Source organism: Leptinotarsa decemlineata, unplaced genomic scaffold (assembly GCF_025532065.1).
Source record: "Leptinotarsa decemlineata unplaced genomic scaffold, Ldec_3_MD MMD2_tig00000008_RagTag_RagTag, whole genome shotgun sequence".
Taxonomy (NCBI): Eukaryota; Metazoa; Arthropoda; class Insecta; order Coleoptera; family Chrysomelidae; genus Leptinotarsa; species Leptinotarsa decemlineata.
Genome location: NW_027412537.1, coordinates 10,391,504 through 10,414,750, shown reverse-complemented (window position 1 = coordinate 10,414,750; position 23,247 = coordinate 10,391,504). Strand labels below are relative to the sequence as shown.

General features: G+C 34.1%; 2 protein-coding genes, 1 long non-coding RNA gene and 1 other non-coding gene across 5 annotated transcripts in view; 2 read left to right on the top strand and 2 right to left on the bottom strand.

The window, feature by feature from the left end:
• LOC111509230 (uncharacterized) overlaps positions 1 to 13,768 on the top strand; it is a 277,993-nt gene extending 264,225 nt beyond the window's left edge. For both annotated transcript variants that reach the window (XM_074171058.1, XM_074171057.1), the window contains 3 exons: positions 4,420 to 5,332; positions 8,241 to 8,881; positions 11,106 to 13,768. In XM_074171058.1, the coding sequence (XP_074027159.1) occupies positions 4,420 to 5,332; positions 8,241 to 8,854 (1,527 nt within the window). In that variant the 3' untranslated portion in view covers positions 8,855 to 8,881; positions 11,106 to 13,768. The remainder of the gene's footprint in view (positions 1 to 4,419; positions 5,333 to 8,240; positions 8,882 to 11,105) is intronic.
• Positions 13,769 to 15,605: 1,837 nt separating this feature from the next.
• On the top strand, positions 15,606 to 17,630 carry Fis1 (Mitochondrial fission 1 protein). The gene is made up of 3 exons (XM_023164931.2): positions 15,606 to 15,744; positions 15,866 to 16,124; positions 17,181 to 17,630. Exons 1-3 carry the CDS (start codon positions 15,700 to 15,702, stop codon positions 17,330 to 17,332), a joined length of 456 nt encoding a protein of 151 aa, XP_023020699.1. The 5' UTR covers positions 15,606 to 15,699; the 3' UTR covers positions 17,333 to 17,630.
• On the bottom strand, positions 15,654 to 19,990 carry LOC111509229 (uncharacterized). Its single transcript, XR_002722612.2, has 2 exons — positions 19,666 to 19,990; positions 15,654 to 17,139 (listed from the first exon to the last, which is right to left on the bottom strand). It is a non-coding gene; the product is annotated as an uncharacterized lncRNA (long non-coding RNA).
• Positions 19,991 to 22,971: 2,981 nt separating this feature from the next.
• TRNAR-UCG (transfer RNA arginine (anticodon UCG)) lies at positions 22,972 to 23,044 on the bottom strand. Its single transcript has one exon. It is a non-coding gene; the product is annotated as a tRNA-Arg (tRNA).
• Positions 23,045 to 23,247: the final 203 nt, after the last annotated feature.

Genomic DNA, 23,247 nt, shown 5'->3' with positions numbered 1-23,247 from the left:
AGCTCAATTATGTCATAAAAAGTAAAACCCTTTTAAATAAAATTATCAATACATTCTTAAATATAATGATTCCATTGTGTTCAATTTCAAACTTTTGAAATGTCTTGGATAACACAAACGATAGTTAAGTGTCTGCAAAAACACCAGTTTTAGGTTAACCTTCGTTACAAATGAAAGAAATATTCTCCATCCTAAAATAATTAGAAATATAATCTTGCATATTGAATGAAATCATATAATTGTCATTATAAATTATTATCACTGATATACTGACTAATCAGTTTCACACCATTATTAAATAATAAAAGGGGTTCATATAAAAAAAAAACCCAATAAAATAGTTAACTTTTATTGTTTGCCTCAATTAATGAACATAATATTACCTAACAATAAAACGGAAATGTTAAACAAAGTAGGCCATGAAATTTGGAACTTGATAAAGATAACAAGGTATACATTCTGTTTCCATTTGAAATTCAGTTCATTGTCGTGTACATATTAATAAATAGTGTAATGTAAACATAAAAAAATGAAAACGTTTCAATGCGTCAACATTTCTGTTTATTTTCCTGGAAATAGTTTTAGCCCTTATCAGTTACAATCAGGTTATTCAGTTTTTTAAATACGATATAAAGGCTCCTGTGTAAAACTCAAGAAAACTCCCAACCGAATAGTGTTGGTTTATCTTCCGTCCCAGAGATGACGCTGTCAGTGATTTTCCGAAACTGGTAAAACTAAATAAAAAATATCCGAAAACCCCCCAGATACCAATTTTGAATAGAATTGGACCATAATCACAAAACTTGTCTGCCATAATGGAGCCCCATTTTGTTTTGTTTTTTTTTCCAACAAAAATTTCATAATGGATTTTCAACGGAAACTTACCAAATTTCAAATCAATCGGATGATTAAATGTGTGTCAAATTGAACTTACAAGATTTGATTACAGACACACAGTCAGATACCGATATAGGTGAAACTAAATGAAAGCTTGTAAAAATCAAAACTTTAACAAGTTGTTTTATCGAGTTACCAATTAGTATCTTTTCTTTTTCTAAACATCACATTGCCTGGTCTGAGCCCAAAATCCTTAGACAGTGTTCCAATGTTTTGTGAAAGAGTGATCAAACACAAAACCCTAGCAAATAATAAATTACTGTTGCCTTAGAACTGAACCGAATTAGAATGAGAAAGCACTTGGTTAATCAAAGTAGAACTCAAATGTCAATTTCTAAACATCCAGTGACTTTTGGGGAGATCTAAATAAATTTCCTGATGAGTGAAGAAAAAACAAATTATATTTCACTTCGTTCAACCGCAACATCAGTACCTATTATTATGACTGTAAGGTCTGAATGTATTCGATAAAAAAATTACTTTAGCTTCTGACATTGAATCTGTAGTAGCCTAAAGTAACTGTATGTTGGCTTTTCTCTTAAGAACATGTTCGTAACAGAGTGACATTGGGACGCGTCTGCTGTCCATAGAATAAAATTCATAAACAGTAAATAACCTAATTGATTCACAGTAAGGTTTTTAGATATCGGAACTTCAGAATATATAAATGTGCAATCTCGTGGCTAGGTAGGAAAATTTGAGGCGGCAATTTTGTTTTGTTTCATTCAAAATTTGTATAGAATATGCAAACATTATTTCTGATACGGATTATTAGGGAAACAATTTCGAAGCCCCATATAGAAAGGGAATTGAGCCCTTTTCAGGTGTTATGTAGTTCTTTCGCCAACTTCAACTTGTCTCTGTTTCTATCGTTCCGTCCAAATTCGCTCGAACACAATAAAAATGATATAAGAGAACCGGAAAAGTGCAGAGCATCTTCAATATTAACGACCTCTGTAAAAGTTCTCTTTTGAAAAGCGATTCATCGTACCAGACATGTCCCGGATTTTTCAATGCGCGACCACAATCCCACGCAATCTTTTCTGCTCGCCTAAGCTTATAAATCAAACAAGTGTTCCAGCGTTGCCAATCGTGGCAAAATGCTGTTTCGTGTCAGCAAACTCACTGGTTTCGTCCAGCATTCCTTTGCGATTACGTTTCACCTCACATCTGAAGTAGACGTTGACTTCCTCAATTGAAAACGGGCCCTTTATCTTACTCGGGTGAGATTGCTATCGTAAGCCGAGGACAAGAACATATTCTCTCACCATTCAAGAATTGTTGTCGATTTCAAAAGAATGCAAAGGTTGCAAAAAAGGAATAAGCTATAAAAAATAGTGATAACAAAAACCGCAAGACAATAGTTTGGTGTCAGATAGGTCAGGAGTCAATAAATTTACTTGTGGTTCATTTGAATCAAATGAATCACAACGATTAACCCCTACATCAAGCAAAATCGTCAATTCATATATCAATTCAAACAATACACTTGATTTCTTTCACTGCTATCTATCCTATTCGAGTTCCGCAGAGCTCGATTTTGACGTTTCTCGGTATATCGGGCATTCCCAATTTCTAGATATGCCGATGATCTCAAGCTTTTTAGAAGAATCGAAAGCGAAAAAGATTCTGATATGTTTCAAGATGATCCCAATAATCTATCTACTTACTTTTCAGTATCTGACCTATCTCTCAACGAAGCTAAATGCAAAATAATGAGTTTCACACGAAGGAAGTCACCCACTATCAAGGACTATTTCATTAATCACACCAATTTACAGAGAATCAATTAGATGAAAGATCTCGGGATCATTTTTACTAGTGTGTTCACGTTTTTCTCGGCACATTGAATATTTATAGTACCTGAATGTTATAGAAAAATGAGATTTGTCTTAAGATCTAGCCGTGAATTCAATCACGATACTTGTTTGTTACTCTTTAACTCCATTGTTCATTCTAAGCTGGAATATGGTTGTGTCATTAGGTGTCCAAAGACCTTTTTATATTCTTGATACTATAGAAATGTTCAGAACACTCTTTTTCAGAAAACACAATGTCTGGCCTTCATTTATATCGTATTATAGTTGTCATTTCCCTCTATTTCTCTTTGGAATGATTTAAAAAACTCCGAACTTTCAGAAACCTACTCAAATGGTGTGTCTGTTTATTTCAATTATTATGGGATACATATTGATACCATAAATATTTGGCTAACATACTGTCGTTCAACAAATTGTCGGGAACAGCTGTTTGTTGAAAACAAGCTAAACAAAAACCAAGTTAACTTGAAAAATCGAGTAACATGCATTATGCATTCTCTATGTGTGATAAAAAATAGTTAAGAGTTCCAGTTTATTACTATTGTTTCACGTCGTGAAGACTCGCCAAAAATCCAACTGTACTCTCTTATTCAATAAGGTTACTTAAAAATTTGAAATATGTAAATATCCGGACAGACAGATTTTAAACAGAGCATCGTGGAAACTCGGCAGCTCCTTTGTTAGAATTAGAAAGCATCATATTTTTCCCAGTGTATATTCCTGTTATTTCCTTGAGAACACGCAAGAACTGTTTCTGAGACACTCCAGTAGGTAAAAGAATTCGATTCATCGAACAAATTCTCATGTGAATAGTATGCGCTATGAGAAAAACTAAAGAAGTACTGTGACAGATGCTTGTCGCATTTAATAACGTCTACCGCACTTGTAGACGAAATATCAGTTTAGATAACTTCGGACTTACGTGGGAACTCTTTTCAAACGTCCCCTGTAGTCGAACGCGTTTATGAAAGGCTGACTACTTCATCAACCGAATCGTAATCACTCGACATCCGCGCGACACACTTGGATTTGTGCCGCCATCAGCAGCGCAGGAAAATTAATTGAATTTTTCCATCAATCATCACTTGTCGCACACTGCATCAATATACAAAGTGCACCGTCATGCTTGTGCCATCGAGAATAACGCGACTGAGTTTAATATTCTTTTGAATAAAAAGCTTAGTAGCAGCATTGAAAATTTGATAATCTTACCATCCAGGGTTGCCAATTTCCCAAGAATTGAGCGAATATGGTGCGTTGGAATAACTGATGAGACTGCACAAAAATCAAACTCATTAAATACGCTGTCCGACAATGTTCCGAACAGAGAAGATACACAAAACTTCATGAACCCATCTGACAAGTTGTAACAGATAGTGATAGAGCTAATACAGTTAACGCAATTAGGTTATTACCACTAACACGTAAAAGTTATGCCTGTCCTTGTTTTCCTTTCAGTAAAACATTACTGATTCTCACCCAAGATTAAAACACAGATTTCAAGCATGTCGAGATGATAGACAAAAGATATGCATAACAATCTGTTGAATAACAAATATGAAAGAGTTTTATCTGTACGGTTCATTTCAATCAGTACTTTCTACGTTATCTATCAAGGCGATCTATGCATTCTCAACCAAACTCTTTACTATTTCGAAAGTATTTACCATCACCAATTCTTATAATTCTTCTTCTGTTTCAGATGCTGAAAATGCCTTTCGTTACACACCTACTCCTCCTCGCCGTTCTCACGACGTGCATACCTAATGCGACTGCGCTAGGGTGTCCAACGGGATGTCTGTGCAACGACGACACCTACGTTGTAGAATGCGAACGCAGCAAACTGGACGTGATACCAATAACCCTAAATCCCGCCATACAGAGACTGGTTCTCAGAAACAATAAGATAAAAACTGTTGACTCGGCATTCCAGTTCTACCGGGACCTGCAGTACGTAGACCTTTCCAGCAACCACGTCGTCAACATCCCGACGAGAAGTTTCCTGCACCAAGAGAAGCTGCAAGAACTCCACCTCAACAAAAACAAATTGTCGAGTCTCAACAACAAGACCTTCCAGGGGCTCAAGTCTCTGACGGTCCTCAATCTCAGAGAGAATTTCTTAGAAGAGCTGTCCAAAGGTCTCTTCTCCATCTTGCCCAAACTGGAGGAACTGAACTTGGGGCAAAATAGGATATCTAAGATAGATCCTCTGGCTTTCGATGGGCTCTTCAGCCTCAGGGTGCTGTATTTGGATGATAATTCCCTAAGTGCAGTTCCCACCCCCTCGTTTTCGGTTCTTGGCAGTCTTGCAGAGTTGCACGTGGGTCTCAACGGGTTCACCGTGTTGCCCGATGAGGCGTTCAAGGGACTGGGAAAGCTGTCCGTGCTCGACGTCAGTAGTGGAGGTTTGTCCAACATCAGCTCTAACGCTTTCAGAGGTCTCACTGGATTGAGAAGTCTCAACCTAGCCGACAATAGATTGGTGCAGATACCTACTGCTCAGCTTGGATACTTGTCAAGGTTGGAAGATTTGATAATTGGACAGAATGAGTTTACCCGTCTCGGAAAAGGTTCCTTCAAAGGATTGACCAATCTGAGGAAGATTGACATCACAGGTGGGTACAAACACGAATTGATGAATTGAGTTTTATTGACATTTTTGGAAATGGTCGCCTTCCACAATCTGTAAACTAATGGGGAACTTTCCACGGGAATCAAAAAAGGGGACTTTCTAGTACACTCCGATAAGTTGTCGTGTTAATTCATTATATTTTATGCAAAAAATGCCCATTTGTTCGGTGTTTTAGAGCTGTGTCTAGTTGTATCTAGATCTTGCAATTAAAAGAGAATGGTATTTTTCAGAAAACTGATATTATTTCCTGATATCGGTTTCAAAATATCTAAAAGTATTTCGCTAGTTTTTGATAAAGGGATGCAGTTTTAATTTAACTCAAAGGAGCATCAAGTTCATATATTTTTGGTAAATCATACACCCGTAAGTTCTTCATTACCACTTTATTTTCTCGGCTTGTGAAAATTAAAAATGAGATCAATAAAAACACTCTTGATTTCCTCCACAAAAATGACTTTTGTTCAATATAAATTGAGCGTGCTCTACTATACTCGCTAACATAACTTCATCAAATACTTTTTGCGGTGAAACCACAGGAGACGGCTGATACTCTCGTTTAGAAACTTTTTAGAAGTTAAACTTAAAGCACCGTTTTTATTTGATATTTTATATACCTTTTTTACAAGTTCAAGGTTGAATAAGACCCTAGGGAAGCAAAGTTGAGTTTCATGTAAGTCTATCGTGAAATATTAATGATAATTCAAGGTTGGCGTTCACATTTCAGGCATCTTACTTCGAAAAGTTTCTCTATTTACTGACATATAAAGAGATCATTATATACTGGGTATCGATGAAGAAATATGGTTAATACTTTTCATTAGTACGTATTATTTTATATGAAGTTAGTTTTCCTCCGAGAAAGGTTTTGTGAACATAAATAAGGAAATGTTTCACCCAATTTTGAAAAAGGCTTGATACAGAATGAACTGATGAAAAACTACTAGTACTACCTACTACTACTACTAGAGGAAGTGGGAATTATTTTTCATAAACATATAACTTAAATCACTTACTTATGTTACACGGTAACAGCTCACTACATTTTATATATATAAAACAAATAGAAATCACAAATTCATCGATTACTTCAAAGTCATTTTTTTTCAAAATTTACAAAATAACTGTAATTAGAGTGTTAAGAATTCAATTATGATCAGTCTTATAGAAATTGGAACTAGTATTGGTACCAAATTTACTGTCATTCATAACAACCTTATCAGTGGTAGAAACTTCGCAGTTTTTGAATTTTTCATGAAAAGGTTGAACCTTTATGGTTGACATTGGCAACTAAATAATATTTTGCGATATTTGCGTCAATATTATTGTTAAAAAAATCTCTGTTTTGGCTCCCAACGTGGGGCACCAGATGAGACAAAACGGGAAATATCTGTGAATTTCACTAGTTCGGACTTCCATTGTCTACTATATAAAATGATTTGAAATCCCTGAAACAACTAAAAAAGAAGAATTGAAAATGAATAGCTGAAAATAACAATTATATTAACCAAAATAAACCTGAAATGAAATGATAGTGAAATAAAATACAAGTGAAAAGAGAACAATTGAATAAATAAAAATGAAGAAATGAAAATAAAAAGTGGAGAGATTCCAAGTCACGTTAGTTCACGACGTTTCGATTGTTAGTATCTACAATCGTCTTCGGGTGATGACTGGACTGATTCCTCCGAGAGATGACTATAGGTCGTTCGAGTACTTTCACTTATCCCCGCTTTCCATTTTCCGTTTCACTGGTTCCGTGGGAGATGACCCTTTTGGCGGGAGTTGGCCATTTTTCACTTGATGATGGGTTTCCATATGTTGCGTATTTCTACGCTGGCTTGGCTGAATACGTTGTTGGGTCCAAACATGGTCTGCTATTCCTGATTTGCTGGTTTCTCCTCGCTGTGTGTTTCTTGTGTTCGGCAATGCGAACATTCAATGGCCTCTTAGATTCACCAATTTAGGATTGAGGCCATTGAATGTTCGCATTGCCGAACACAAGAAACACACACAGCGAGGGGAAACTAGCAGACCATGTTTGGACCCATCAACACAACATCGAGTGGTCTCAAGCTGAGATCTTGCACAGAGAAGAACATTGGTTTAGGAGAAAATTCAAGGAAGCCGCATACATGTTGTCCAACAACGTATTCAGCCAAACCAGCGTAGAAATACGCAACATATGGAAACCCATCATCAAGCGAAAAATGGCCAACTCTCGCCAAAAGGGTCATCTCCCACGGAACCAGTGAAGCGGAAAATGGAAAGCGGGGATAAGTGAAAGTACTCGAACGACCTATAAATAGTCATCTCTCGGAGGAATCAGTCCAGTCATCACCCGAAGACGATTGTAGATACTAAGAATGGAAACGTCATGAACTGACGTGCCTTGGAATCTCTCCACTTTTTATTTTTATTTTTTTTTTTTCATTTCTTCATTTTTATTTATTCAATTGTTCTATTTTCACTTGTATTTTATTTCACTATTATTTCATTTCAGGTTTATTTTGGTTAATATAATTGTTATTTTCAGCTATTCATTTTCAATTCTTCTTTTTTAGTTTTTTCAGGAATTTCAAATCATTTTATATAGTAGACAATGTAAGTCCGAACTAGTGAAATTCATCATGAAACATTGTCAATCACCTTCAAACAAACGAGGAAATATCTGTATTCTTCTAGTGTAGAGATGAGTCTGAGTTTGTCTACCTGACAAAAAGGAAAAAAATTCTCACAAAGTATTTGGTACTTTTATTGCCAACCTTGAATATAACATGATGAATTTCCTGATTTTGGCTCGAATTGATCAGCACAATCATGTTTTGGACTAGACCCGTTGGTATTCCTGTGAGAATAAATAAATAAAAATTCATGTCTTTCTTTGATTTTAGGTGCCAACAATCTGGAGCACCTCGAAAAGGGTACCTTTAGCGACAACCTCAACCTGGAAACCATAGTTCTGGTGAGCAACAAACGTCTCGAAAGCCTAGAAGACGGCGCTTTGGTAGGTCTACCAAATCTCAGACATCTGGTGCTCCGGGAAAACTCTATCAGGACTATTTCCGAATCGGTGACAAGCTGGAATGAGCTGCGTGCCCTTGAGCTGACAGACAACCCCATCAACTGCGACTGCCAATTGCTGTGGTTGATCAAGTCCATCAACTCGAAGAACCTCACCAACGTGCAGTGTTCGACGCCTCTACGGCTGCGCGATCGTTCCTTGAGGACTTTGACAGCCGACGAGTTGGGCTGTTCTTTTCGGGACAGCAGGCAGCAAGCCATCATCATAACTTTCTGTGTTAGTGCTACGATATTGCTAGGTTTGCTGGGGTTATTTCTTTTTCGCTACAGACAGAGGGTGCGGGAGGCACTCAAAGACTACAAGTGGAATAAACGAGCAATCAGCAGAAAGGAACACGAGTACCAGAAGACTTTTTCTGATGAAGATTATAATGCACGTATGGGCCAGCACCATATTAAACAGATTCCAGTGACGGAATTGTAGCTAGAGCTTAGCGCGCCACCTTCTGGGGTAAGTTGAATACTTTAGAAGGATCCTTATCAGATGACTTTGCCCGCCAACTTTGAGCTAGTTGAACTGCTTCACAGAAAATTACATTTAGTGATGGTTGACATTGGGTTTTCTATTAAACTTGTGAAGTAAATGCATTGGTGGTAATGACAGTACTAAAAAATTACCAGAATTGACAATTTTTCTGAGATTCATTGCAATTTCAAATATTAAATCAGTGAATCTTAGAACATTAGTAAATTAATATTAAAGAAAGATAAAAAAGCATAGAGATAAAGAAGTTCGCAGATGTAATTATTATTATCTGTTCAGAAATGAGAGAGACTACAGCAGTATATATAATATATATATATATATATATATATATATATATATATATATATATATATATATATATACAGGGCCCTGCAACAGTGGCGCGGTGTTCCATATCTCTATATAGGAAGCAGATAGGAATCTAATTTTCTATAATATTACCTTATTGCTCGAGCTCGACAAAATAAAAATATTGGCGGTCACACAGGGTGATCGATTTTTTCTGGGCGGATCCCAACTGTGTCTTTTTAAATGGCAACCTATATTTTTATCGCTTTTTCGGTTTCTTCATAGAAAATAAAATTTATATATGCAGAGCTTAAGTCTATGTTTGAAAGACTGTTCTACCCTGCGCAAGACAGCTGGTGTAATGCTGCGAAAAGCATTCGTTATTCTAAGTCGCATATTTTCGGGAGAAGTTGGTGGCTCAACGTAAACTATATTTTTTATGTATCCCCATAAGAAAAAATCTAGTTTCGTCAAATCTGGTGATCTAGCGGGCCACCGTACAGGCCCATTCCGTCCTATCCATTTATTGGGAAATACTTCATTTAGATGATCTCTCACTTCTGCCGAATAGTGAGCAGGTGCACCATCATGTTGTAACCACATTCTATTGCGGAGGTCAAGAGGAATATCATCTAACAAACCTGGTAAATCATTTCGTAAGAAATTGAGATACATTGCACCATTCATATGTCCCTCAAAAAAGTATGGACCAATTACATATTCTCCAATGATGCCTCCCCAGACATTTATCGACCACCTATGTTGATAATCCACCTGTCTCAATAAGTGAGGATTTTCTGTCGCATAATAATGGTAATTATGTCGATTTACAAATCCATTTTTATGGAATGTCGATTCATCCGACCATAAAATATTATTGAAAAAATATTCGTTTCGACGAATTTTGTTCATGGCCCAATTGCAAAATCTCACTCTTTTCTCGAAATCAGCATACAGTAGTTCTTGATGTAACTGAACGTGGTATGGATGCAAGCGATGTTTCTTCAATACTCGTTGCACTGATCTCTCACTTATATCCACTATTTCCCCAATTTGTCGTTGACTCCTACTAGGATCTTCTTCAACAGCAAGAAGAACTTGCAATTCATTATCTTCATTAGTAGCTGGCTTGATGCGCTCATGTTTGGAATAATTAATAGATCCAGTTTCAACGAATCGTCCCAAGACCTTTCGGAAAGATCTTTCATCTGGATGCCTTCTATCTGGATACCGTTGAGAATAAATTCTACTTGCCAATAAACAATTCCTGTCTGATTCACCTAATATGAAAATCATATCAATCAAATCACTTTTTGATAACAACATTCTGATGAAATTATACCGACAGTTCAACTTCACGATTGACTAAAAATTTCAATATTCATTTGCAGCCAAATATTTTGTTCTGTCATTTGCCAGACTACTTGATTTCCAATAAATATTTCATTCGCTGAAAGGTTGTTTTAGACCGAAAGAATATGGCACAAATTCCGAGATTTTTGAAATTATTGTAACTATTCAAGAACGTCCATTTTGTGGTGTAATTCGCAACTTGTTTATCTAGCAACAGGTAATTTTAGGAATGGGCGATATTTTAAGGAAAGGGTATTTTTTGTATATTCTTATCAGTCGTCAAATGGATTTCGCTTTGAAAAAATGACCATTTTTCGAAAGAAATGCTCATTTAAGAAAAACTATTGAACTTAGCCATAGGGAATACTTAATGAAATTTGTAGAGGTTTCGTTGGCGTCGTAGAGGCGTTGTAGAGGCGTCGTTGAGACGACTATGTTGCTTTCTTTGATGTAGCGACATATTTGCATTCTTGAAATTCTTTCACTCTCAGACAATACTGAACGAACTATACAAAAATAATTCTAAATCTTCCCCTTTTTTTTTCAGGTATTCTGTTTAGACGGAGAGGGTAGGCGTGCTGCAAAAGGTCCTCGAGGCACATTACCCGCCACCGGCTTCACCTACATGACCGGTGATACATGCAGAGCACACACGTTGAAGGCATACAAAGATACAAGAAATGGCTTACCCAAATGCCACATCGACCTATTCCAGCATTAGTATGTGTGTGCGCTTCGAAAAGGATTTGGCAGTTATGTCGAGCAATAAATGAATCCATTCCAGAGTGTGATTTAAGAGATATAGAGAGACTGTACAGTAGTCGCTAAGTGTATTTTTCTGTGTGACTGTGAGAAAACATCTGTTTTGTTTCGTAGGTAATCTGTGATATCCAATTGCAAACTGGTAAATCCAGGTGGGTGGAGAATGCAAGGTAGATTAAGTTCAGTCATATACAAAGCAAACAGTTTGATGAGAGGTAATGTTACACAACTGCAGCAATTCTCTGCAAATATAATATCACTACAGAACATATAACTTCCAGAACTGGACTTTATTGAATGTTGTTCATTTGATGTGGAGAAAGACAGCTTCTAGGGAAATTTTACGAGACTGAACATTTAACGTTACCACGATAGATCTTGTATTTTTTTGTCACTGTGATAATCCAAACAGTTCTATGAAATTCTTTCAATTCTCCGCTCACCTATTTTGAAATCTGACTGATCTATCACAAATTCCTTACGAGATGAAATGGAGGAAACTATAGCATTGTAAATTAATTTTCTATGTCCCAAACTGTGTTTATTTTTGAGTTATTCCAAGTCAAACAATATAATAAATATTTCAAGCTGAATATGGCTGTGAGAAAAAAAATTTGCAAATTCATATTATTGTAAGAATTATAAGTTCGGATTTTTTTCAAATAACTATTTAGAAGATTGTGATTTACTTTATAAATTGAAATATTTCTGTTAGTGAACCTTCAAGACCAACCATTACAAAAAAGATTCCATTCTAATCATTTCCATGTTCATCATCAGAACAGTATGAATGTTATTCCCTTATATATTGATAGAATTGTGACTTGAGTAATTCAAAAGAAAGCGCTACGTTGAGACATTGTTTGTGAACATATATTGAACGTAAACCAACAATATGAACTACATTTTGACAAACATTCATAACAGAAATAGTCATTTGTAGAATGAATGATAGAAATTATATCGAATTCAAAATTGACAAATAGTTTTGTGCTGAAGCGCCAAGGTTCAGGCACCTTGAATATATTATCAGTACATTATGTGATGCAGGGCAACTAGAGAAAATGTGATATTTTATGACTGCATATGTTTAGAACAGTAAAGAGCTATGAATTGTAAATCATTTTCGTTTATACATTATAAGTGCTGGATTTCTCCAAACAAGGTTCAAAAAAGCTTAGTGACCTTTAATGTAAGCATAAAAGTCATATATTCAATGTTTAATTTTACTGGGACCCAAAGCTCTTTCTTTTCAATGACTGATTTACAGTTTTTAGATTTTCGTTCACTGTTTTTGTGAACCTTGAACATTATCAACCTCAAGATGGATAGAAACCCTGGTGTAGTCACCAATTCCTTTTTGTTTTGTCAAGAGCTGCCTGAAAAAATTAACCCTTGGTCTACTGGCCGTAAGGGAAGCAAAGGGAATAAAAAAAAGGGAAGAAGAAAAAAGAAATCAATCCAACTTTGTACACTTGTTGATAGATGGTGTAAGAGTCGAATTCAACAAGACTACTTGTGTCCACTTCCAGCAAATAAAACTGCTTTGTTGCTGAAGGTGGTAGAGGATAATGTCTGAATCAAACCTCCGGATAGAATTGAAAATTGTCTGAATGGCGGCTGAAAATGTCAGTGTGAACATTTAAATGTCCACTAGACATTTTCTAAGCAGTGTCACTGGTGTGTGCTTAGCGCCTCTGTGAATGGAATGCCTACATTTATGGGTTTTCTTTATCACATGTGTTTTTGGCAAAATATTTCACATAGGAAAGAGATTGAACTGATCGCACTAGAGGTTTTTATGTATCTTGACGAAATTATTACTTGAAATAGATTTGAATTGATTTTGAGACAAGTGACCATAGTTTTGCATAACTTATGTAGTCATAATGTAAACAACAGAAATCTGTAGGTATTTCCGAGTTTTCATTCTTGATATTCAATATAATTTATTGATTTTTTTCATCAAATTAGACAACAGGTGTGAGTTCTTTGTAAATGACGGGCACATCATTTGGTGATTTCATATTTTCAATGGTGTTGAAAATATTCAAATCGGTGTATATAATACGCAATATTTCTATATATTTGTATATATTCTATATCTAGTGACAGAGTAAACTAGAATATATTTATTAATTTTTTTATTGTATGAATGAATTTATAGACACGAAATATTGCATTCAGATCTGGCAGCAATTTTTTTTTAAGAAACGACTTTTGTTTATCATATGTTTGAAAGAAAAATCTTCCAATCTATATTGACAAGAATCTGAACTAGTCATAATAAATTATTAATAATTATAGAATGTGTGAATGAGTTTGATTTGTCGAATGGGAAAAACTACATAATTTTTTATTGTATATAATAAATTTAGTGTTTTGTACATAATGTCTTTAACTTAACTATCATACAACTTATTTACAATAAAGAAATTTCTAAATTCACTTAGTCTTTACTTTTAACCAACCCCGCTTCTGCCTTTGTTATATACCTACTTTTATATTCATCCATATAAGGAAACATTAATTGTATTTCTGAATGTTTATGAAATTATCACAAGGAAAAATAATTTCAAAATGATTTGGATATTCTTACCTGTGTGTGTGTGTGTTATGAACTGCATTTTTTTTTTCATTGAAAACTTACTTCCATATCAAACTGAACTAAAAAATTATTTCACTATAGAATAAAATATACAAAGAAACATCACATAACTCAACAATATAATGCAAAAACACATTAGTTTTGTGGGCTCAAAATTTGAATCTTCACTAAAAAATATGGTAATACCATCTATCAAAGATACACAATAACTAAAAACTTCTTTATCAGTAAAGCATCAACAGATAAATAACTAAGTAGAAAAGAACTTCGAAATAAAAACATTACTCATTTCCTGGTGCATTTCGCGCGCCTAAAGAAAGGAAATACAATATTTCGCTTCCAATGTGGACAGAATTTTTACCGATGGTGGCGCTGTTCAACCGATAAACAGGTGATCGTAATCATTGAATGTTGAAGTTAGGTTACATTTATTATTTTGGTGTTTTTTTGTTTTGAGTTTTTCGATTGTGAATTAGTTCCTGTTTTGATCATAATAGACATAAGAAACTAATAAATGAGTGAAATAAATCACTTTCAGTCACGGGAAGAAACCACAACAATATGAAAAAACAGTAGACATGACTTTGTTTTACCACCTGGTAAATATGTCCCATAGATGTCGTATCTGGACGATGGGTAGACATTTTTGAGAACAGTTTTACCCTCTGAAAAAAGTACTGAAAACGAAAGAAAGAAATATACGTGTTGATATCAGTTTATTCCAAAAGTAAAGCACATTGAAAATTGAACAATGTCTCTTGAAATTTACTCAGCTCAGCACTTTTATGCTGAAGTTAATTGCTGAAGTTTATTTGAGATCTTTATCATTTTTTATGTAGGACGGTAACCTGGTGGTAGGACGGTAGCCTGGGGGGTTGACATCGGTGGTTTGCTTCAGTCACTCAATCCACCGCTGTGTAAACCGCTGGTTCGGACCTCAAGGTCGAACGATCGATTTTCACTTCCTATCAGCCAAGCCGTGTTAAGAATCACACGTTAAAAAGTAAGACCTTGTTAGTCCTTAGCTCGCACAAGTTTCGACTCTTGAGAGTGGTCGTTCGTAAGAGGGCGACAGCTGGTTAACGGAAAAACAGATTTTAACAGAACAGATCATTTCTTTATGAAGTGTGCCGTAGGTCGAGGGTTTTTGATAAAATATTTTACGTGGGGACGAATACATACATTATGACTGTTACTGTTTGTTCTAGGACGAATTTCAAAAGTGTTCTCGTTTTATTTTCATAATTGTTATTATCAGCCCAGGTCTGGTTTGCTGTTACTCAATAGTCAAGAAAGTATTTCAAACGTGACAAAGTACCAAATCGTGAGTAATAGTTTGAATGCGATTATTCTGACATACTAATCACCTCGCGACTGTAATAGATTCCTTAGTACTTAATTCCTGCATGATGAGGGAGCCAGGTTGTAACTGTCGCAAGACGTTCCAATTTCACTGGAAAACTCATATCACTTTTTGGCTAAATGCGCCGTACGAAGCAAAAGCCAAGATAACCTAGAGAGAGCTTATCATTTTTGTTTTGCAATCAACGGTTTTGTAGTAGTGTCCAGAGCTTGATCATTTGCTTCATAGATGGAGGTGGCTTTCTGTTTTTTTTATAATTTGTGTTGATGTCAATGTCATTGGTGAGTTTTTATCTGATGAGTTTATGTTTTCTTGTGACATATGAAATTAATACATTTCTATTCAGTTTTTTGACAACATAGATCTACGTTGAACTGTTGAATCAAAAATTGCGAGTACTCGTGTGATATGGCGGATTTATTAACAGAAACAGTTCTACCTGAAGATCTGAAAGTAAGTTCTCTCTCCAGCAATATGTTGGACTTTATGAAAAACACAAAAAGATATGAGTCATACCACAAATTTTCATTTCTCTGGAACATAATAAAGATTGATTCTTTCGATTAATTTTCAGAAATTTGAAAAAATATATCATGATCAACTCTACAAAAATGATGTAACTCCAAAAGCTCAGTTTGATTATGCATGGTGTTTGGTGAGGAGTAAATATCCTGCTGACATCCAGAAAGGCATTGTCTTGTTCGAAGAACTATATAGAACTCATGAGGAAGGTCAAAGGGATTACATGTACTATCTTGCCATTGGAAATGCCAGATTGAAGGAATATAATAAGGCACTGAATTATGTCCGTATGTTCCTGTCAGTAGAACCAGGTAAGAGTAGCAGTTCAGTTGATGTTAGTCTCAACTATGAATATATCTGATCGCACAAACATATGGAAGTGATTTTGGGACTTGAAACTAGAGTATAGGGTAAATTTGGTTCTGGAAGAGACAGTTGGTGCTATATTTTTATGAACTATCTATCCCCTGTCACTAGCATTATATCTATGTGTGAATTCTTAACAATAAATAAGTGCTTCAGTTATTCAAGTTCAATAACTTTATTCAATAATACAGATTACTCTGTCTCAAGTGAATAGTCTGCATGATTCTGACACGACCATGTGGGAGGATCATTACCGGCACAGAGGGTCAGTCTAGTCATTGAAGTCCAATGTTTTGTGATAAACCAAACCCTTTCTCTTCTAGATAACCAAAAACGGGAACTTTTCATTTCCTCTGTAACTTGAGATCACTTTTTGGAATTTTGCTTTCCTTCCTTTCCAATCCAGCCTTTTCTCCAAGTCACTGGAAATCTGTAGGAGTTTTCTCGAGAACTCTCGGAATGTTTTCCATTCTCTGGTCTCCCTGATGAATCACTGTATGGCTTTTTTTTGAGGTGCAAAGATTGTATTATACGCATCACTTCTCTGCATTATGGTGATAGTTAACTCAATGGTACTTCTATCAAACTGGTGCCAGGGTCTTGTTGATGCTGAAATGTTATCCGTAGTTGTAGCAACTCTTTATCCTAGTAAATATTATTTTCCCATATATGATAGATGGTTTGTATAAACTTGCAAACATTCTTCTTCAATATTGCTTGTTCAGACACAGTTACCCTTAACTATATTTCCATTCATTTAAAAGTAACTTTTACTTCCTCAACTCTGTAGTCTTTTGATCAGTTTATGAATTAGCTAAGGAATCACTGCTTCAAGTATTTTTGTTTGTATCACATTACCAGAATCCCCACAATTTTTTTGTCATTGTTTAAGCTGCTCTCCAAAATGTTACATTTCAACATAGATCCCTTTAAACATTCTTCAAATCATGACTTTGTATTCTACAATGAAATAAAAGTTCTTTTGCATATTCATTTTCAAGGTAACCAGCAAGTATTAACTCTACAAGAAATGATAAAGAAGAAAATGGAAAAAGAAGGCATGTTTGGTATGGCAGTAGCAGGAGGAGCCATCTTAGCCGTTGGTGCTATTGTAGGAGTTGGTATGGCACTAGCCAGCAAAGGCAAATCTTAGTTCTATCCATTGTCTAGTTTTATAATAGTCAGGGGTTATGATGTATCTATCTGTAAAATTGCTAACTTCCTAAAAATTCTTAATATATTATTCATGTAGAATTTATCTTATGTATTTGCTTTAATTGGAAATTTGAACCAAAGCACTTCTTTGTGGGTATTTAAACAGCTCTTGATGAAGAGGAAAATTACTTTAAGGCTTTTTCAACATATCGTGAACATTCTGACTGTGTTTTAAGTTACGTGATATTAGTGTTGGTTTATTGTAAATACAAATCAAATAAATATTTAAATACTCAGTGTTTTTGAACTTTAATGACAGACATCATCAGATGCTCAAATAATTATCTTCATTTTCTATTGTATAAAATAAAGATATAAGATTCATGAGAAAGGAAGGTAAATCACTACAGAATATGGATGACAAGACACTAGTGTCCCATAGAATTATACATAATGCCATCGGGTCAAATAGTAGGAACACAACGTATTTCTGCTGATGACGAAATTATGTTCTCTTTGTCAACATTTATCACTATCTTAGTTTGCTTCAAGTGAGTTGTTATTGATATTTTCTACCTGAACGGGTGTTACTAATTCTTCTACCAGAAGCTTTGACTCATTCAGAGGGTGTGCCAGCATTATTAACCAATGACCACTTTCCACAGCTATGAGGTAAGTGATAATTTTGCACGAGAATCGTATGCCCTAAGAAAACCTGACAAACCTATGACGTCTTTTGCATTTGTCCCGCCAAGATTCCTGCTGTCATATCATTTCATTGTGATTTTGCAATTGTTGAAAATATTCTTTTCAAATTTTTTTATTTCATCAAATTCTTTCTTTAACCATTAGTTGTAGAACCTAAAGAATGCATCGAGAAGATGTTCTTGAAAATAGTATTATTCAGTCCTATGAAGAAAATATTCATTCTTTTAAAAACTTTCACTGCGACATTTCAAAAAGTAATGCCAACTGGGAAAAAGTCTAAAATGTGGAAACGAAATAATTCAAGTATAAATAATGGGGATATCCAACATCATGATCTTGAAAAAAGGGACAAAGTTCTTAATTATTCCATCCTTGTTATCTAGTGAACAAACATAAATATTAAGGGCGAAAAGTAAAAGTAGGAAATATTCTAAATGTCCTAAGGTTACATTTGAATTGTTTGTTTTTGTTTTAGAAAAGTGCATGAAGTAGATTTTGTAGAATGACTACATTGAAAATATTATTTTTACCTGCTATAAAAATTCCACATTGTAAAACAAATTATTTTTTTCTTCTTCTAAAAACCCAAAAAACCCCTAACAAATAATATAATATATGAAGAAATACTTATAAAATATATCAGTTTAAAGACTATCATACCTTACAAATACTAATTCTAAAGATCCAATTCAATCTTATGTGGAATGAATAACACAATAAAAAAATATTGATATAATGAAAGGGATTTGGGTAATAGATAAATTCCGAATTTACCAAGGTTTCGAAAGTGTATAGTGAGCTAAAATGTTCAGTGTGAGCACGTCTTTTTCTGGATAATGAAAATACCATATCAAATGACTTGTCAACGAACTCTACAAAAAAATGGATACATTTATAACAGTAATAACTGTTAACAATTTGTTTGACTTTTACAAGAGCTTCACATCTACATACATACACCATACCTATGAATTTGCTATGCGTCTACTTTCAAACATATAAGAATTTGTTTTTAATGGTAAAATTGCGTTAAGTAAAGGTTTAGGCATGCACATTCCTTGAGAAGTGCAACTGAATAGGTACCTATTCTTCTCTTTTTCGTGGTATGTGGTAATACTGGTATATCATTAAAATATACTATAAAAATAACTCTGTGCAATAAAAAACAAAAATATAAGGAAAGAAGCCATAAACGAAATCGTGAATCAAAAATTTGATTATCGGTTCTGTATTTCACAACTTGAAGTAGTGTTCTAAAAAACATGTTGGATTTCCATGGTAGGAGTTCATGAGCCATTGAACGTGTTTCAAAGCCTGAATTTTTGACCAGTGTCTATTGGTATAATTATGAAAAACATGGCAAACTGGTGGACTGCCAACTGTTGTTCTGAAAGATTTGACTTTGAAGTTTACATGCTTCAAATTCGACCATAACTTGTTCAAATCATGAAGAATATTAACATGGACAAAAATATTGTTTCAAATGGTCATTATTCTGAGTGGTTTCTAATCAAAATTTTGGTGAACAGTGCTTTGATATGGCATAGATAGGAGGAAGGTACAACAGACTCTTCATATATTATTATTGTTAACATACAGGATAATTTCAGTGAAGAATACAACCTGTCAATGTGATGTTGTTTATTCTCGTGGATTTTCCTTGCTGCCATCAAGAGAAGGACGTCCTGGATGACTTAATTTATTTTCTTTTTCAATGTTATTTAGACAATTGCCAATTACCCAAGAGATAATGTTATTGTTTACTTCGAGAACATTGTTTCTTGAAATTTAATGTTCTGTAGTATATTGCAACAATTTTCTATAATCTTATCAACTTGCTTATTTGTTTTCAATTCAAGGTTAATCATTTTGGCAGACATTGTCATTTGACAGGTTATTTCCTGAATTTACATATGGATTTTGAGATTTAGACCAGAAAAAATAAAAATTTCCCTACTTTTCAAGGTCATAGTGAAGTCAATGTATTTATTATTTATTACCAATTTTGTCAATGTGGCATCTATTGGTCACTTCCTGAAACGTAAATTCTCTACTTGAGCGGAATTATTACTTTCAAATGGTATCTTCGTATATTGTCTAATAGAGGGCAGTAGCAGTCCCTCCGATTTAAAATTCTAATAACTTACTACATTAAAAAAAACAATGTTTGTTTAATAACGACGAGTTTCATAACAGTGACATTCGTAATTTATACTGTAAACCTAATGAATTTTTTTCCCACAGAATCATATCTCTGATTTTGTTACTGGGTACCTACATCTGTCATTATTACTGTTATTTTTTTGTATTCAAATATTTAATTCCTTTTTGCATTTTCTTCATTCGATGTTTTTTTCGGATAAATCAATGTTAATAATTATTGAATACCAGAACTGTCAAATATTTATCAAACTCATCATATCTCTCCCGTAAAAATTAGGTGGAATTTTCTCTAATTTGTGTTTACATACGCATATTGAGAATACGTATTCTTAATTTACAATAGAAATTATACCTATGCAAAAATAGCTGTGAAGGTAGCAGTATATTTCTGAAGAACGAAGCGTAGGTACATATATCCACGATTAATTAATTTAGGTCCTATGTATTGTTTTCAAAACTACGATTTTTAATATTCCCTGTTCTCTAGTCTGAAACGGCCGTATGCTACTTGAGGCAGGTAAGTATATGGAATACTTATTTAGTAATGAAATAAACTATCTCAAGGACTCAAGGTGATGAAGAAATATTTTCGAAATAGTGGTTTGGCACCATTTATGACGTCAGAGCTATTTATATAACAACTCGAAGGGCTTGAGCGTCCCAATTAAATTCCAATTCATAAAGAAACGCCCTTGTATAAAAGTAGGTCAATTCATACACACCTTATTGAACTCAATTTATCATTAGATTGCGCCTCATGGATTTCTTCAATATCTATCAAATACTATATGAAAAACTGTTTTTTGTGACCTTATTCTCTGTATGATATTGCATGATACTGCATTTGTCGAAACATTTCTGAGAACAAGTAATTCGAAATCTTTGATTGGTCAGAGAGTGTAAATTTCAAATTAGTTAAATTGCTCTTCAACGCACTGGCATATGTCACAACAAACATATGAACGTAAGAGAGCCAAAAATGTGATTTCGCGGTCGCTCCTGGACCTAACCTTACATCTCTCATCCTTTTTAAAAAACGTCCCGAGTCTTCGAAGTAGGTATGACTGTATTTTTCACGTGAACGGATTCAGTAAGGTCTTCAAGTGTTTAGCCAACTTCTAAGTAGGCGAACCTATCGCAATCGCGATATGTATTTTAGCATGTTTATGCAACAATTCCTAAGAAATGAACCTAATAACTTCTTACTAAGACTGAGAATGGTTCTGGTTTATGCACATGTAACACAACTACAATTATTCTTTGATATTTTACTACCTATACTGTTTCATTCATTTTTCAAATTATTATAATTGATATAAATTTGAAAAAATCTTTTTGTGATTTCTGTGGTCACTGACAGATATAAATATTTGTTTGGCGCATTCTCATTTTTGTTATAGTCCAAGCTCTTAGTTATTATTAGTTTAATGTTGGCCAACTTTCTATGTATATTGCATAGTTCTTAGTCTTAGTCGAGTTTCCATGAACGCTATTGTGATATTAGACATTATAAAAGTGATAATTTTTAAATTAACCCATTAACTAATTTTTGAAAATTCTTTTTGATCATTTTGTTTGTAAAGAAAATGATTGAATTCCTAATACAAAAAATTTCTAGTTTGTTTTAGTTTTGCAAGGGTTGGGCTTGTTTTTAACAACCAGAATCTATATAGATTCAAATAGAGCTTTTCAAATGCATATTTTATGTTTGTAACCATTTCAGGTTTTAATCTACATAAACACCTAAATACTTTATTTGCTGAATCAGTTTTCAGCATTTGTCTTTCAACTTTGACTAAGGAGGTATTAGCTGAATTACTTTGGAATATTCAAATTAATGGTTAGTATATACAGTGTCATCCCCAAAAAGTATGCACCATATGGAAAACTTGTTTATTAAAGGTTTTTCGACAAAATTTTATTCTTGGTAAAAGTTTGTGCATCCCCTTAAAGTAAACATGCACCAAAATACAGTAAAAGACACGAAATATACGGAGAACCTTCAAATATTTGATTTTGAGACAAAAGTAAAGTACTCCTATTTTGAAAAATCTCGGGAAATGTTATTCAAGAAAGTTTTTCAACATTGAAAAATACATCTAGATTTGAAGTCATGGCCATCCAAGCAAAGTATTATTTTTTTACCCATTTTTTTTTTAAATGGGGACTACAAAAAAAATTGCTAAAGCGATAAATAGAGAGCATCCTATATATGACGGTTTATTTTAAAAACCTATAATATTACGAATTACACAACTATGGTGCTAACCACGGTCAATTTTTTTGAATAGTAAGATAATTTTCAAAGTTTTTGGTGCAAAGTTATTTTTATTTATTGTTAACACAGAAAATTACTCGAAATTATATTGTATTATAACAAGAACTCAATACTCAATAATATCAAATCACAAAAAATCAAAATAAAATAGGTATTTAGAGTTTGTTCCAAAATACCTGTTTTATTTTGATGTTTTGTGATTTGATATTATTGAGTATTAAGTTCTTGTTACAATACTGTACAATTTTGAGTAATTTTCGGTGTCAACAAAAAATAAAAATAACTTTGCACCAAAAAATTATTTTACTCTTCAAAACAATTGGCCGAAAACAACCGAAAACTTATTACTGCCTTGGAAATTGACGTAACAATTCAAAATTCAAAAATTTCAGATAAAACGTTTTAAGGTGAATAAATGAGTCAGTACATACACACAATTGTGAAATGATTCTGGATAATATAAGACTTGACACCAGTAAAAAATATTTCGACCGTGACAGGACTCGAACCTGCAATCTTCGGATTCGAAGTCCGACGCCTTATCCATTAGGCCACACGGTCTACGTGAGCAGAAGTCGACAACATTGTATGTGACACTATATTTGTAGTTCTTAAACTATTTTAGATAGATATGATTGTTCACGACGACGATGTTATTGAACAAAAGTAATTTTTGTGGAGAAATCAGAGTTTTTGTTGGATTTCGTTTCCAAAATGTGTTATTTATCAGTAATTTGTAGTATTCAAAACTTTGCCTATCGAAA